Here is a 14,117-nt window from a genome sequence, read left to right as displayed (position 1 = left end):
TTATAAAAGTTTATAAAACCCTCCATTGACATGGCTCATGATCATCACCATTTTTTCTCACTCATTCTGCTTCAAGAACACAGTGTTAGGGGATGTCCCTAACATTACACAACTTTGAAAAATTGCTGGTGATAGAATGTACTGTCACCCCTTTCTGGTCACCTAATACAGGCACTGCAGAAATGCCAAATAGCTTCATGTTCCAAGAAATGAATCACATAAGCCTTCTTGATTTGGGCCATTACATGCTTGATTTATTATGACACTGTAGAGGGCAATGCAATAGGAAATATCTGAGTGGAATCTGAGCTCTAGTTCTCAAGGTGCTGGTTAAGTAAGGTATATTCTTTGAAATTTTCTTTTTTTTTCTTTTTTTTAAATTTTTTTATTATTTATTTACGATAGTCATACAGAGAGAGAGAGAGAGGCAGAGACACAGGCAGAGGGAGAAGCAGGCTCCATGCACCGGGAGCCCGACGTGGGATTCGATCCCGGGTCTCCAGGATCGCGCCCTGGGCCAAAGGCAGGCGCCAAACCGCTGCGCCACCCAGGGATCCCTAACCACCTGTTCTTAAAGGCAAGTGTGGGCCTTCCCTCTTGCCTTTCTAGCCTTCCCAAATCACAGAATCAGAATCATATTTTTCAAGAGATTTTCTACTTTTTGGAGTGGTCTCTTCCAATAGATTAATTCTTGTTATTTATCCTGGGTCTTCAGTGTCTACCTTCCCGAATTCTGATATACATAACTGAATATTCTCAACCTCCCATTCCTTAACTATCGCAAAACTTAAAATGATATAGTTACTTTCTCTTAAGATATCATTTTGTTAGTCAATTATTTTTGTGGGTCAGAAATGAATCTATTATCACATTTCCAGTGGTCATTGTTTCTATGATCTGAGAGATGTAGAGGCTTTGTGTGCATCTGTGTATATAATTGAGCACATGGCCGAAAATTTATTCTTTCCCTGAGATCACAGTGAAATTAATGATTTCTGAAAAATCTTTCCTAGGTCTTAAGAAAAAGTATGAAAAAAAAAAAAAGGAAAAGAAAAAGTATGAAGCCACCTCAATATTGTCTTTCCTTTAAAAAACAAACTTGTGTCTCCACTCTGATATGTTTTTTTTTTTAATGTGTTGCTTTATTTCTGCTTCTTCCACTCTGATCTCTATGCTCTTCTGATAATGCCTTAATGTTTGTATTTAAAAATTGTCTTTATACTATGTCTCATAGAAGCTGTAGCTTTCTGAAATGGAGCATTTTGTTCTCTTCTTTGGTTGACAACTTACAGAATGAATGAGTTTTTATTTCCATTTAGCATTTGAGGAAAATGAATGAGTAAACTGGCAATTTTCTTTACAAATTGACTATGGGACTTCAACTATTACTCACAGTCCTTGAAACATTTACACATATATAAATAAGCATTGAAACTTATTAGTTTAATCTTATAAGCAGATTTATAATTTCCATTTGAATAGTATTTTATAAAGCAGTCGTTGATATGGATCATTTTGAAAATCCAATTAAATGTTAATAAAAGTAGACCTTATTTTGCAAGACAACCATTAAATTTTATTTAGGCAGTGTGAGCATTGTTAAATATCAAGTTCTTCCTTTGTGAAGTAACTTTTTTAGTGATAAAATGTCCTGCCATCAACTTGTATTTATTTAGGTATTTTAATCTAATAAATTGAATTATACAATGCAATTCATGGTAAGAGTTAAGGGAGCCATGACAATAGATTTATAATTTGCTTGGCATTGCAAGTAGATAGCATCAAATGCACAAGAAAAGTTAATATAATTTTATGACATCTACATCATTGTAATGAAAATAATAGTGAAGCCTGTTGGAAGCTGGACAGGATTACTTAATTTAGACAGTAGAAATTTTTCTTAGATGTCATTTAGGAGAGGAAAATAATTTTCTATTGTTATTTGTTAAATGAATTAAGAAAGAGCTTCCTATGCTTTATTTCAGTATATGCTGTAAAAAGAAATACCGTGTTGTGTGTTTTTTTGTTTGTTTGTTTGTTTGTTTGTTTTTACAATGTCACAGAGAGAACAGTTTATTTTAATTCTGGCAGCTCACGTGGACTAAAATCATATTAGATAAACTTTCCTTTTTGTTGACCTATGACAGCCTAAAAGCCAGGAGGGACAAACACACACACACAAACACACACACATACACACACACACACACACAAATGGTAAGTGCTATATACAGCACTATGGGATCCCTCATACTATACCTTGGACATGTAACTGCTGTAAATTTTTCTGGAGGGACATTTGGCAATTCACACCAATATATACAGCCATCAGTGCAATGATTCCACTTCTAAGTATTTATACTAAGAAAAAATGCAAAATATGTGTAAAGCTATGCATATCCACACCCACATATATTCATGAATATACCATGCATCATATTCATTCATGTTCATTAGTCCTAATAGTAAGTAGATTACCATAGCACACCCATACAATATGATAAAAGTTGATTATATATGTATGTGAGTTTTCTATGTAAAAATATTCTTTATTTTTAAAAAAGATTTTATTTATTCATGAGAGACACACACAGAGAGAGGCAGAGACACAGGCAGAGGGAGAAGCAGGCTCCATGCAGGGATCCCAATGCAGGACTCGATCTGGGGTCTCCAGGATCACACCCTGGGCTGAGGGCGGCGCTAAACCACTGAGCACCGCCGGGCTGCCCAAAATATTCTTTTTTTTTTATTTTAAGATTTTATTTATTCATTCACGAGAGACAAAGAGAGAGAGATAGAGGCAGAGACACAGGCAGAGGGAAAAGCAGCTCCCCGCAGGAAGCCGGACGTGGGACTCGAACCTGGGACTCCGGGACCACTCCCGAGCCAAAGGCAGACGCTCAACCTCCGAGCCACCTAGGCGTCCCATATTCTTTATCGATAAGTATTTGCACAAATATATGTATAGGCACGAATACATGTGTATGTCCATTTAGTACACTTACCTTTGGTAAGGAAGCTCGTGATCCTGAGCTCTGGGTGGTCATAGTCAGCACAGTAGTTATCCCCAAGGCTACCCTGGCGGGTGCAGCATCCATATTGATCCAGAATGAAACCCATGATAGAATAACAATCAGGAGGCTGGGAATGTACATCTGGATCAGATAGTATCCCATTTGTCGTTCCAGATGGAATCGCACTTCTATACACGTAAATTTTCCTAATTGTGAAACAAATGCAGCGGTTGGTAAAAACAGGTCTTTGTTATGACATCAAATGTCACATTTCTTCCCATATTTTGCCCTAAAATTTTCCATTCTGATGAAAAAGGATCCTAGAGCATGTATGCAAATTGATTTCTGAAAAATATTTTTCTTATTTTTCTGTTTAGCATCCGGAAGCAACATGAGGGTACACTTTCCAGGAAATAGTATGTAATCTTGTTGCTTCACATTTGGTTAGCACTTCATACTTTGAAAGTCCTCAGAAATCTGTCATTTCACTTGCTTCTAGCAATTGTTTCTGAGTCAGACCGGAAAAATGTCTATCCCTTACTCATTGGTTCTGTCTGGTACTTTTTAGTACTTATTGACAGCCAGGTGCTATTTGTTCCAGAGGCCTTTACATTTATTTATATAAAGGATAAATTCAATTGAAGATGAATAGCTCCTTAAATATAATTTATGTAAATTATCTTATGCATTAATAATTTGGAAACTGTTAATGCAAAAATAAGCAAAATATGTTATCTCTATTAATAAATTTGAACATAATTTAAAAGCACACTTACTAAAAAAACCTGAGATATATTTGTTCTATATATTTATGCCCAGTGTTTCTATTATGGTAAGTAATTAATAGAGGAATAAATTATGTCTTAATTAACCATTTTGTTGATATCTCTGCTTATCCTCTGGTTAAACTCCCTAATACCATGACCATGTTGTCTTTCCTTAAAATAATTGTTTATGTGAATAACCAAATTCTTGGTTTTATTTTCTCCTTATTCTAAGTATTTTAAGAAGGATAAGGTCAGTGAATTAACATGCTAATCTTTTTCTAAGTGGCATTCTCTGATCTAATTGTGAAAGAGAATCAAAGAGCACATCTAGGGAAATTGCTAGTGTATTTTTAGATAAGTTTCAGTGCAAAACTTCCAGGATTGTGACTTGAGCCATGTGCTATGTGATTCACGGGCACAACCACTGGCTGAAGGAATGGATGAGATTCTAGGGCTTAAAATTCCTAATAAAGTTTCAGAAACTCTGAGAAAGTCAGATCCCACTCCTAGATGTTTAGTGATCAGAAACACACATGCAAGTTCACTATGATTCTTTTATCAACTACATATGAAATGCCTAAAAATTATTGAAATACATGAATATACTTTAGATTTTTAAGATTCTATTAAAATACAAAATTTTTAAAATAATGAAATAGGGCAGGAATAATTTAAACATTTTCAAGATATCACTGTTAAATTATCGAAGTAATCTCAGGGCATCTGAGTCTCACAGTTGGTTGAGCATCCATATCTGAGTCTCAGATTGTGTCCTCAGGATCATGGAATTGAGCCGCGCATCAGACTCTACACTTGTTGTGGAGTCTGCTTAAGTTTCTCACTGTCTCTCCCTCTGCCTCTTCCCCCATTAACCATCCCCACCATCCCCTCTGGCTGGCTCATGGGCATGTGTGCATTCTCCCCCCCCCCTCTCTTTCTCAAGTAAATAAATACATAAAGCTTTAAAAAATTATTTTAAAATTATTCAAGTAATCCCATGATGAAATTAATAATTACTGACCATTTCTCATTTTGACTTATAAAGAGTGTTTTCATAGCTAACACTGGGAAGAAAAATAATGGCAATATATATATACACACACACACCATATGCATATGAGTGGCTCTAGAGAGAAAAATTAACAAGTTATACAAGTTCTGACATGGTAACACTAGTAAAATAAGACTGGAGCTTCTTTAAGCACATTTAGATTTTGACTCATTGTATTTTTTTTAATTTATTTAATTATTTATTTTACTTTTCAGACTTAAAGTTTATTTCTTTTAGGTGATTCAAAATTTATTTTGATTAATTTATTCATCTTTATACAAAGAAAAAAAACAAATGTATTCTAGTCTCAATTCTCCTTCAAACAAGAGACAATATAAAGAACATTACAATTCACTGATGAAAAGACAAATAATCCAATATAAAAATGGGCACATGATTGACTATTTTATGGCATTTGAGCTACTTATTTTTGATTGTCCATGATTTGCAATTAAAAGTATCCTGGCTGTGGAGTGACTGGGTGGCTCAATTGGTCAAACTTTGGACTCTTGATTTCAGCTCAGGTCATGATCTCAGGGTCATGATATCCAGCCACAAGTCCAGCTCCTTGCTTAACACAGAGTCCCCTTCAGATTCTCTCTCTTTCTGTCTATCTCTACCTCTCCCTCCCCGTCCTTCTTTGTCTTTCTCTAAAATAAATAAATAAATAAATAAATAAATAAATAATAAAATCGTTAAGAAAAAAGTATTCTGTCTGAGATAGATGAAGCAAGAAAGAAAGGAGAATCAAATTATTAAAATTAGGTATGAAAGAGGACATCACTACTCAGAGAAATAAAAGGATTATAAGGAAATATGAAAAACTGTATACCAACAAGTGGAATGTCTTAGATGAAATGGACAAATGTATAGAATGATACATATTACTAAAACTGACTCAAAAAGAAATAGAGAATCTGAATATGTGTAGAATGATACATATACTAAAACTGACTCAAGAAGAAATAGAGAAAAGTAAAGAGACTAAATTATTAATTTTAAAACTTTACACAAGGGACAACTAAAGACCACAAAGCTTCACTTGTGAATTCTGTTAAACTTTTAAAAAGAATTAATAACAGTCCTTCATAAACTCTTCCAGGATCTAGAGAGCAAGGAATAATTCCTAAGTCATTCAATGAACTCAGTATTACCCTGATAGTAAAACCAGACAAATATATCATAGGAAGAAAAAAATATATAGACAATTTCTCTTATGAATATACATATAAAAACTTCAGAAAAATACTAGCAAACTGAATACAGCAACATATGAAAAGAGCTATACATCATAACCAACTAGAATTTATCATGGAATGCAAGTAAGTTGGGCTTAACCTCCCAAGTCAATGTAATACACTGTATAAATAGAACAAAGACCTATAAAAACTATATGATCATCTCAATAGAAGTAAAACTGTCAAAAAACCAACAGTCTTTCATAACAAACACACACAACAAACTAGAAACAGAAAGTAATTTCCCCAACTTGATGCAGGGCATTTATAAAAAACTTATAGCTGATACTGTACTCAATGGTGAAAAGCTGAATGCTTTCCAAATAAATTCTGGAATGAGGCAAGAATGTCTTTTTGTACCACAACTATTAAACATTATACTTAGAAGGTCTAGCCAGGATATTAGGGCAACAATATAACTAAAAGGTTTAGATTAAGAATGAAGTAGTAAAACTATCTATAGGTGGAACATCACCTTGCATATAGAAAATCCTAAGGATTCACTAAGAATATCTTAGAACTGCTGAGCTCAGCAAGGTTATAGGCTACACTATCAGTATACAAAAATCAACCTTGTTTCTATACACTAGCAATAAACAATCAAAAAATTAAATTGAGCAAACAACTCCATTTACAATAGAACCAAATGAAATAAAATGCTTACAAATAGATTTGACAAAAGAAATGTAAGGCTTCTACACTAAAAAATGCAAAACACAGCTGAGCAAAATTAAAGAAAGTTGAAACAAATGGGAAATCATTCTGTAGTCATTAATTAGAAGACTAAATATAGCCAGATCAAACTATTTCCCATATTGCTCTACAAATTCATTGTAATTTCTATCAAAATTTCAACTCGCTTTTTTTAAAAAAAAGATTTTATTTATTCATGAGAGACACAGAGAGAGAGAGGCAGAGAGAGAGGCAGAAGGAGAAGCAGACTCCATACAGGAAGCCCAATGTGGGACTTGATCCCGGGACCACAGGATCACGACCTAGGCTGAAGGCAGATGCTCAACCATTGAGCACCCAGGGGTCCCAAGTTCTTGTACTTCAAATAACATTATTAAGAAAATGAAAAGACAACATATTAACTGGAAAAAGCATATGTAAATCAAAAATAGAAATAACTGACTTAGAAAATGGACAAGGGAGTCTAATGAACATTTGTTTTCCAGGAAGACATGCAAATATTAATAAACACATGAAAAGGTGCTCAGCATTACTCATTAGGGAAATACAAATCAAAACCACAATGAGATATTACTTCACTCACTAAAATGGCTATAATAAAGAAGATGAACAATAACAAGGGTTGGTTAGGATGTGGAGAAACTGGAATCCTCATTCATTGCTGGAAAGATTGTAAAAAGATGCGAATACTTTGAAAAACAGTTTGGCTGCATAGATTTACCTTATGATCCAACTTCCCAGTCCTAAATCTATACTCAAGATAAATGACATATATCCACTCCAAAACTTGTATGTGAGTGTTCATAAGTGGTCCAGAAGTTGGAAATACCCCAATGTCTAGCAACTGGTGAATGAATAAACAGAATGAGGATTACCCATACAATAGAGTACTAAATGGCAATAAAAAGGAATGAAGTATTGAAGTATGCTACCATAGGGATGAATCTCAAAAACATTCTTCTAAGTGAAAGAAAACTATCAAAAAGACCGCATATGGTTTCATTTATATAAAACATCCAGAAAATACAAAGCTATAGATACAGAAAGTTGATTAGTGATTGCCTGGAGCTGATAGTTGGGAAGGACTGCTAAAGGATATAAGGTTTATTTTTACAGGTGATAAAAGATTTCGAGATTATGGTGATGATTGCACACATATGCAAATATACTAAAAATTATTGAGCTGTATTCCTTAAACAAGTGAATTTTATAGTATGTAAATTATATCTCAATAGAGTTGTTTTTAAATAATTCTTCAGTTACAAGATGAACAAGGTCTGAGGATCTAATATAACACAGTGACTGTAATTGATAATGCTATACTGAGATTTGCTAATAGAGTAGAACATAAATATTCTCTCACACACAAAAGGTAAATATGTCAGGTGATGGATGTGTTAACTAACTTGATAGGTATCCTTTCACAGGGTATACATATATTAAATCATCAGGTTGTACACTGATTATCCTATTAATTTATGTAAGTTACACCTCAATAAAACTGGAGGACCAAAAAGCCTTCTTGCTGATACAGATCTAAAGGAAAAGTTTCCTACCTGTTTAGAGTAAATCTGCTCCTCCCAAGGAGGCAAGTTGTAATAGTCTCACATGTACAGATAAATTTTCCAGGTTCAAATCCACTTTTTACTTATTATTTTACTTAACAAGTATTTATTGAGCATCTACGTACTTCAACAGAGTGCAGAAACATAGAAACAGAAAGAATATATATAATCCTTGGCTTTAAAAACTTTTGGTAATAAGGGAAACAACCAATAAGTAAGCATATAAATTAAATATAAAATTTCAGACAGTGAAAGCAGTAAGTGGAAGGTGGGATGTTGAGTGTTTAACATATACTTGTTATAGAGACTCATTTGAGGACTGGCATTTGAGCAGTCTTGAAGTATGTGAGAATATTTGGTTTAGGATAATTTGGGGATAGAGTATGTATGTAGTATAGAAGTACTTATGTATAGGAGAGTATAAACAGAAAGAAGAGAAAGTACAAAGGCCCTGAAGCAGGAATCAGTGTGGCATATGTAAGAAAGCAAATCATGGTGGCCAAAATATAGCGTAAGAGGATGAGATAGAAAAGGATCTTGGGGAGACAGTCAAGGGATACCTCCAAGTTTGTGGTACTTTGTTACAGAAGCCCTAGGAAACTAATTCACCAACTTAAGCCAACTCTTGAGGCCTCTTGGCATCTAAAACTTGCTTGTCATTGTAACTGCCCCTAGGGAGTTGGGCAGGATACTGACTGATATTGACCTGTTCTCCCTTTATCTTTGTATTCAGATGTTAACTTTGAACTCACCATTAAATATCAGCCTCATCCCTGGGTTAAGAAAATGACAGTGACTTTTTCACCAGATCATGTGAATTGATTAAAGAGATAAAAAAGATTAAAGACCTTGTATAGTGAAAGGTCAGGTCAGAATCCTGGAAAATGATGAGCCAACGAGGAATCATAGTTACTGTAATGAAATAATAAAAGCTGCAGTTGATGATAGTGGGAGGCTGTGGACTAGCCACATTGGAGTGATGGCCCATTTATAGGTGATCGTTAACGGAATTTGTAGGAATAGGCTGGGCAGCAAGACTAGATATTATGAGAATAGCCCATGCTGGTTGAGAGAAGTGAACAGGTCTCATGAATGTGCAAATGTCACATTAAGTCTATCAATCCTTAATAACAATAACTTATCTCTATCCACAAAAGCAAAAGGCTACTGTGTCAATGTGAGTAGTAGGTACCTAAGTAACAATAACTTGAAATGCATGAGATTGTAGCCAAAAAGAGAATTAGACAAATGAAGCCTTAAAAACAACAACAACAACAACAACAAAAACCAGTTTCTTTCATTTTGTTATCAAACACAATGCATATTGCCCTAGAAAGGTAAACAGTACATTTTACTGCTCACACAGAAATGAAAGGAACTTGTTTTGGAAACATTATTCATATATAACTATGAGCTTTTCACACACACACAAAAGAACCCCAAAAAGATATAATTGAATATGAAGCATTTCTTTGAGCCTATACGAATCAATTATATAACAGTATGCATTGAGTCTAAGCATATGTAAGTTTCATATTCATTTTCTGCTCTCTGACCATGAAAAACACTGAGCTATAAATAGTTAAAATAATTAACCTACCACTATAATTAAGAAGCACTGAATATCATAAAACCAAAAGTCACAAGTGTAATAAATGATGCTCAACCCCTACCTGTGTTGTAATGTTTAGTGCAGTATCGTAAATCTTTCTCTTCTTTTAGCAGAAACTGGGGCAAAGTGAGTCCTTCGGCCACTTGTACAGGTGCCTCATCTTGCCATTCAAAAATGAGATCATTCATTGTGTACCCAACTAGGCAAAACATAATAAAAATATTTATAATATAAAAGGGCATTCAAAGAAATAAATTAAAAAAAAAAAAAGCTTGTACATTCCCAGGGGTGGAAAGACCAGTGTCATCTTAACTCAAAAGGCTGAGTTATGTGTCACACAATCCCATCTCACCAAATTCTGCTGAAGTTTATTCACATAGAATACTCATCAAATAATGTAAGAAAATGTAGCAGGATAATAAAAACCATAGCACGGCATATATAAACTTCAAAGGACATGCATATACAATCTTTCTTTGGAATGGGCAGCTACTGGATTAGTTCAAGAATTCATTTTGGTTCCATTCCATTGCTCACCTACTCTGAAATTATTCAGGGCTCTTAATAACAAAAGCTGAAATTGTTACTGGTTAGGAAAAGACCTAAATTATATCTGTGGGGAAAGTACCAAGGCTTTTATCTTTCTCGATTTAATCATTAACTATTTTAGTTCATGGCATCTGCTTCTTTGTTCCAAATCCCAAATGAACAAAATGATATCTTAGATAGAAATGTCAGCTATTCAGAGAAAATCAGAGGACAAAGAAAAATCCATGTGGAACAGTTTGTGGAGGAGGAAACCCTTGCACGTGCTATCAGTGAATTCAGGATAGAATTAGCTAACATATTTTGTAATAATAAATCAGCATCTTTTAGTAAATGGAAAAATTTGTATTTATATAGGAGAGGTATCCAAGAAAAGCAGGATCCCCCACCCCCAACCCCTGCATTAGAAGCTGCTGAAATGTACACTTAAAGTGTGCTGTAGAGAGGGAATCAAAAGTGAATGGAGCTTGTAGGGGGAGATTTTTTTTTCTTTTTCTTTTTCTTTTTTTTTTTTTTTTCTCTCTCCTGGGAATTCTGAGGTCCCAGGGAGGAGGAGATTTTTGTTACAGGTAGAGACAGAGAGAACATAGGATCTGGTGTTTGTTTGTTTTAAGATTTTCTTTATTAGAGAGAGAGAGAGCACAAGCAGGGGAAGCAGCAGGCAGAGGGAGAGGGAGAAGGAGGGGCCCCACTGAGCAGGGAACCCAGTTCAGGGCTCCATCCCAGGATTCCAGGATCATGACCTGAGCTAAAGGCAGACGCTTAACTGACTGAGCCACCCAGGAACCCCAGGATCTGGCGTTTGAACTCAGTCAAGTGGACAGATCAAGGAAGCAGAAGCTCTAGATTCATGAAGCAGAAAACAAAGGAAATTGTCCCAAACAAGTTATCCTGGAGGCAAGCTGGTATTGTAGGGAAGAGGCTGCTGAGTGATTAAAAACAGCTGGCACAAGCAGAATTGGCTGCACACAGCAATGTGTAGGGAAGGGAACTGATCATCCTCCCTTCTCCCACAATACCTGGCAAGGAATCTTCTAGAAAGAGCAGAATCAGAAGTAGCTGTGACAGTAGTGACTAGAGTCAGAGACTCAACTGCACCCACCTAAGCCTTGGGCGTAGTCAGCAGAATCTACTCCATTGGCAATGGGGAGGGATGGTGGTAGTAAAGCCATCAGTGATCAGAGCATCTCTTCATATTCTCTGGGAGTCAGCTGTTGAAGTTGCAGCACAGTACCATCAGAGTGATGGCTCCTTATGGTGCAATGACTATTTGGTAGATGTAAAGTCATCCAGATTGAAGGGGCATGTCTGAATTCTGGTTTCAGAATAGATACGGGAACCTCTGGGGCTATGTTTGACTCGCTTCTAGTGGAATACATTTCACTGAACCTTGCAATTAATGATTTGGTTGCTAATAATCAGAAGGATTTTCCTTGTATTCATAAGCCCTCTGATAAATCCATTATAAATGTCATTTTACCTAGGGAGAAAATAGATGCAATCTCTTAGGGATCTAAGGATGGTAAAATAGGCATCAATACTTATCTGCTTCCAGGTAAGACAAGTACCTATTCTTCCATACAATCACTAAGACAAAATATGTGAAATTTGTTTTGCCCCAATTTAGGCAGACCAATAGAGAAACTCCATTTTGTTTTTATATCCTGTTTTTTTTTTTGTTTGTTTGTTTGTTTGTTTGTTTGTTTTTTAGGGACTTCTGTGAAAAGAAACAAACTCTCTGAGATTCTCTCAAAGACAAGCTTTAGTCTCTAATGCCAATTTTAGGCAGTGTATTTAGCTTCCTGTGTTAAATAATCACCCACACCAGTTATTTAGGTATGGGAAACTCCTAATCAAAATATGCTACGGCCCCTAAAATGGCCCCTAAAATAGTTGTTTGAAGCCAAAAAGAATATAGTGAGATGGCATGTGTAAGGGGTAATTCTTTTGTTCTGAGTAATTTGCATGGATGTTCAAGGAAAATAACTAAATGGTAATTTTGTCTCCGTAAACCTTCAAACTAACCTAAAAAAAAAACCCTCAATACTCTTTTACACAGTTCAAAGTGTTTTAACATCCTTATGCTTTTGGTTGGCAGATCTTTATACAAGTCTGAGAATGTGAAGGAGAACAGATCAGCTAATGAGATCAAGGTGGTGAGTTGAACTGCCTTATACCATAATACATTTCACAACAAGAAATACTTTATTTGGGGAAGAAAGACAAACCCTAATTTCAGCCAACAATCCCATATGGTAATTGCAGTGAAACACATTAAACAAATGACTCAATGCAACCAAACATTTGTTTCTTCAAGTATTTATTGAGTACCAACCGCATATAATATATCCTACTAGGCTGCAGGGCCCAAGAAATGTTATTACAGGGTAGAAAATAAGTGGCATGGGAGGAGTACAAAGTGTTATGTGCATTGGGAAGAAAGAACTATGATACCCACTTAGGCCTCATTTGAAATGGACCTTGATGAAAGACAGCGGCTTCTTACAATGAATGTGAGAAAAGATAAGGTACTCAGGCAAAGAGAACAGTATAATTAGTTGAAAGAAACTGCAAATCCCTCGGGTATATAGAAGGAATAGAAATAGCTTCATTTGTCTAGGGCCAATTGGCATGAAGGAACATATGGAATGAGAAGATAAATTAATATAAGGTTGCGTGAATTTTAAATTCCAGGTTGAAAACTTTGATTTTTTAAAATTCCTTGTAGGCAATGATGAACAATTGGAGTCTTGAGCAGGGGAGTGACGTGACAGAAATTATGCTTTAGAAACTGTAGCATGAGATTCGCAAGATCCAAACCACTTCCATAATCAGAATGAGACATTTGCTTTTCTCATCATGTTGACATTTGCCCAGATGGTCAAACAACAATGGAAAGGTAAAACTTCAAGTGCTTTAGCGTAATTACAGACAGTGGCAACAAACTGTGTTGGTGCTTATTGTGTTCTTTACTGCCATATCTTGTAGTGCAGGAATAACAATGCGAATTTTAAGGAATGCCCATGATCCCTGATGAAACACTAACAATTATAATTTTATTAAATTTTGACCTTATATAAATGCTCTTTTAATATTCACTCTGTTGGGACACCCGGGTGGCTCAGTGGTTGAGCATCTATGCCTTTGGCTCAGGTTGTGATCCTAGGGTCATGGGATCAAGTCCCACCTCAGGCTCCCCAAAGGGAGCCTGCTTCTCCCTCTTCCTATATCTCTGCCTCTCTCTGTGTGTCTCTATTGAATAAATACATAAAACCTAAAAAAAAAAATTATCGGTCTTAAAGTGTACATGTAAAGTACTTCAGCTGCATATTTTATTATGATGATTCTTTTAAGGAAGAGAACTGGGGATGATTGATTTGCAAGTTAAATCAGTTTTTTTTTTAATGAAACACTATTTTTACTTGAAAAAAAAGATTAGCAAATTATGGTTATTATATATGGCAGACCATTTCTCAAAAATAAAGGAAATGAGCCTAGCATATTGAGGGAAACAACTGAGAATATTTATCAGCAATGATAGATTTTGAACTTTCAAGTCAAATTAGAGTTTTGAAGAAAATCATTTGCCCAATAAGTAATGATTTTTTGAGGAGCTTAATGGTGATATTAA

At 35.2% G+C, this 14,117-nt stretch overlaps 1 protein-coding gene across 2 annotated transcripts in view; it reads right to left on the bottom strand.

Annotated features, from left to right (window-relative positions):
- The window catches only part of GLRA3 (glycine receptor alpha 3), a 170,885-nt gene that overhangs the window by 31,091 nt on the left and 125,677 nt on the right, over window positions 1–14,117 (bottom strand). For both annotated transcript variants that reach the window (XM_055300334.1, XM_055300335.1), the window contains exons 6-7: window positions 10,002–10,139; window positions 3,006–3,220 (exon numbers count right to left, since the gene is read on the bottom strand). In XM_055300334.1, coding sequence (XP_055156309.1) covers window positions 3,006–3,220; window positions 10,002–10,139 — 353 coding nt within the window. The remainder of the gene's footprint in view (window positions 1–3,005; window positions 3,221–10,001; window positions 10,140–14,117) is intronic.

Source organism: Nyctereutes procyonoides, unplaced genomic scaffold, assembly GCF_905146905.1.
Source record: "Nyctereutes procyonoides isolate TBG_1078 unplaced genomic scaffold, NYPRO_anot_genome, whole genome shotgun sequence".
NCBI classification, from domain to species: Eukaryota; Metazoa; Chordata; class Mammalia; order Carnivora; family Canidae; genus Nyctereutes; species Nyctereutes procyonoides.
Note: the sequence above shows the minus strand (reverse complement) of the source record. Positions and strands in the feature narration are given on the sequence as shown.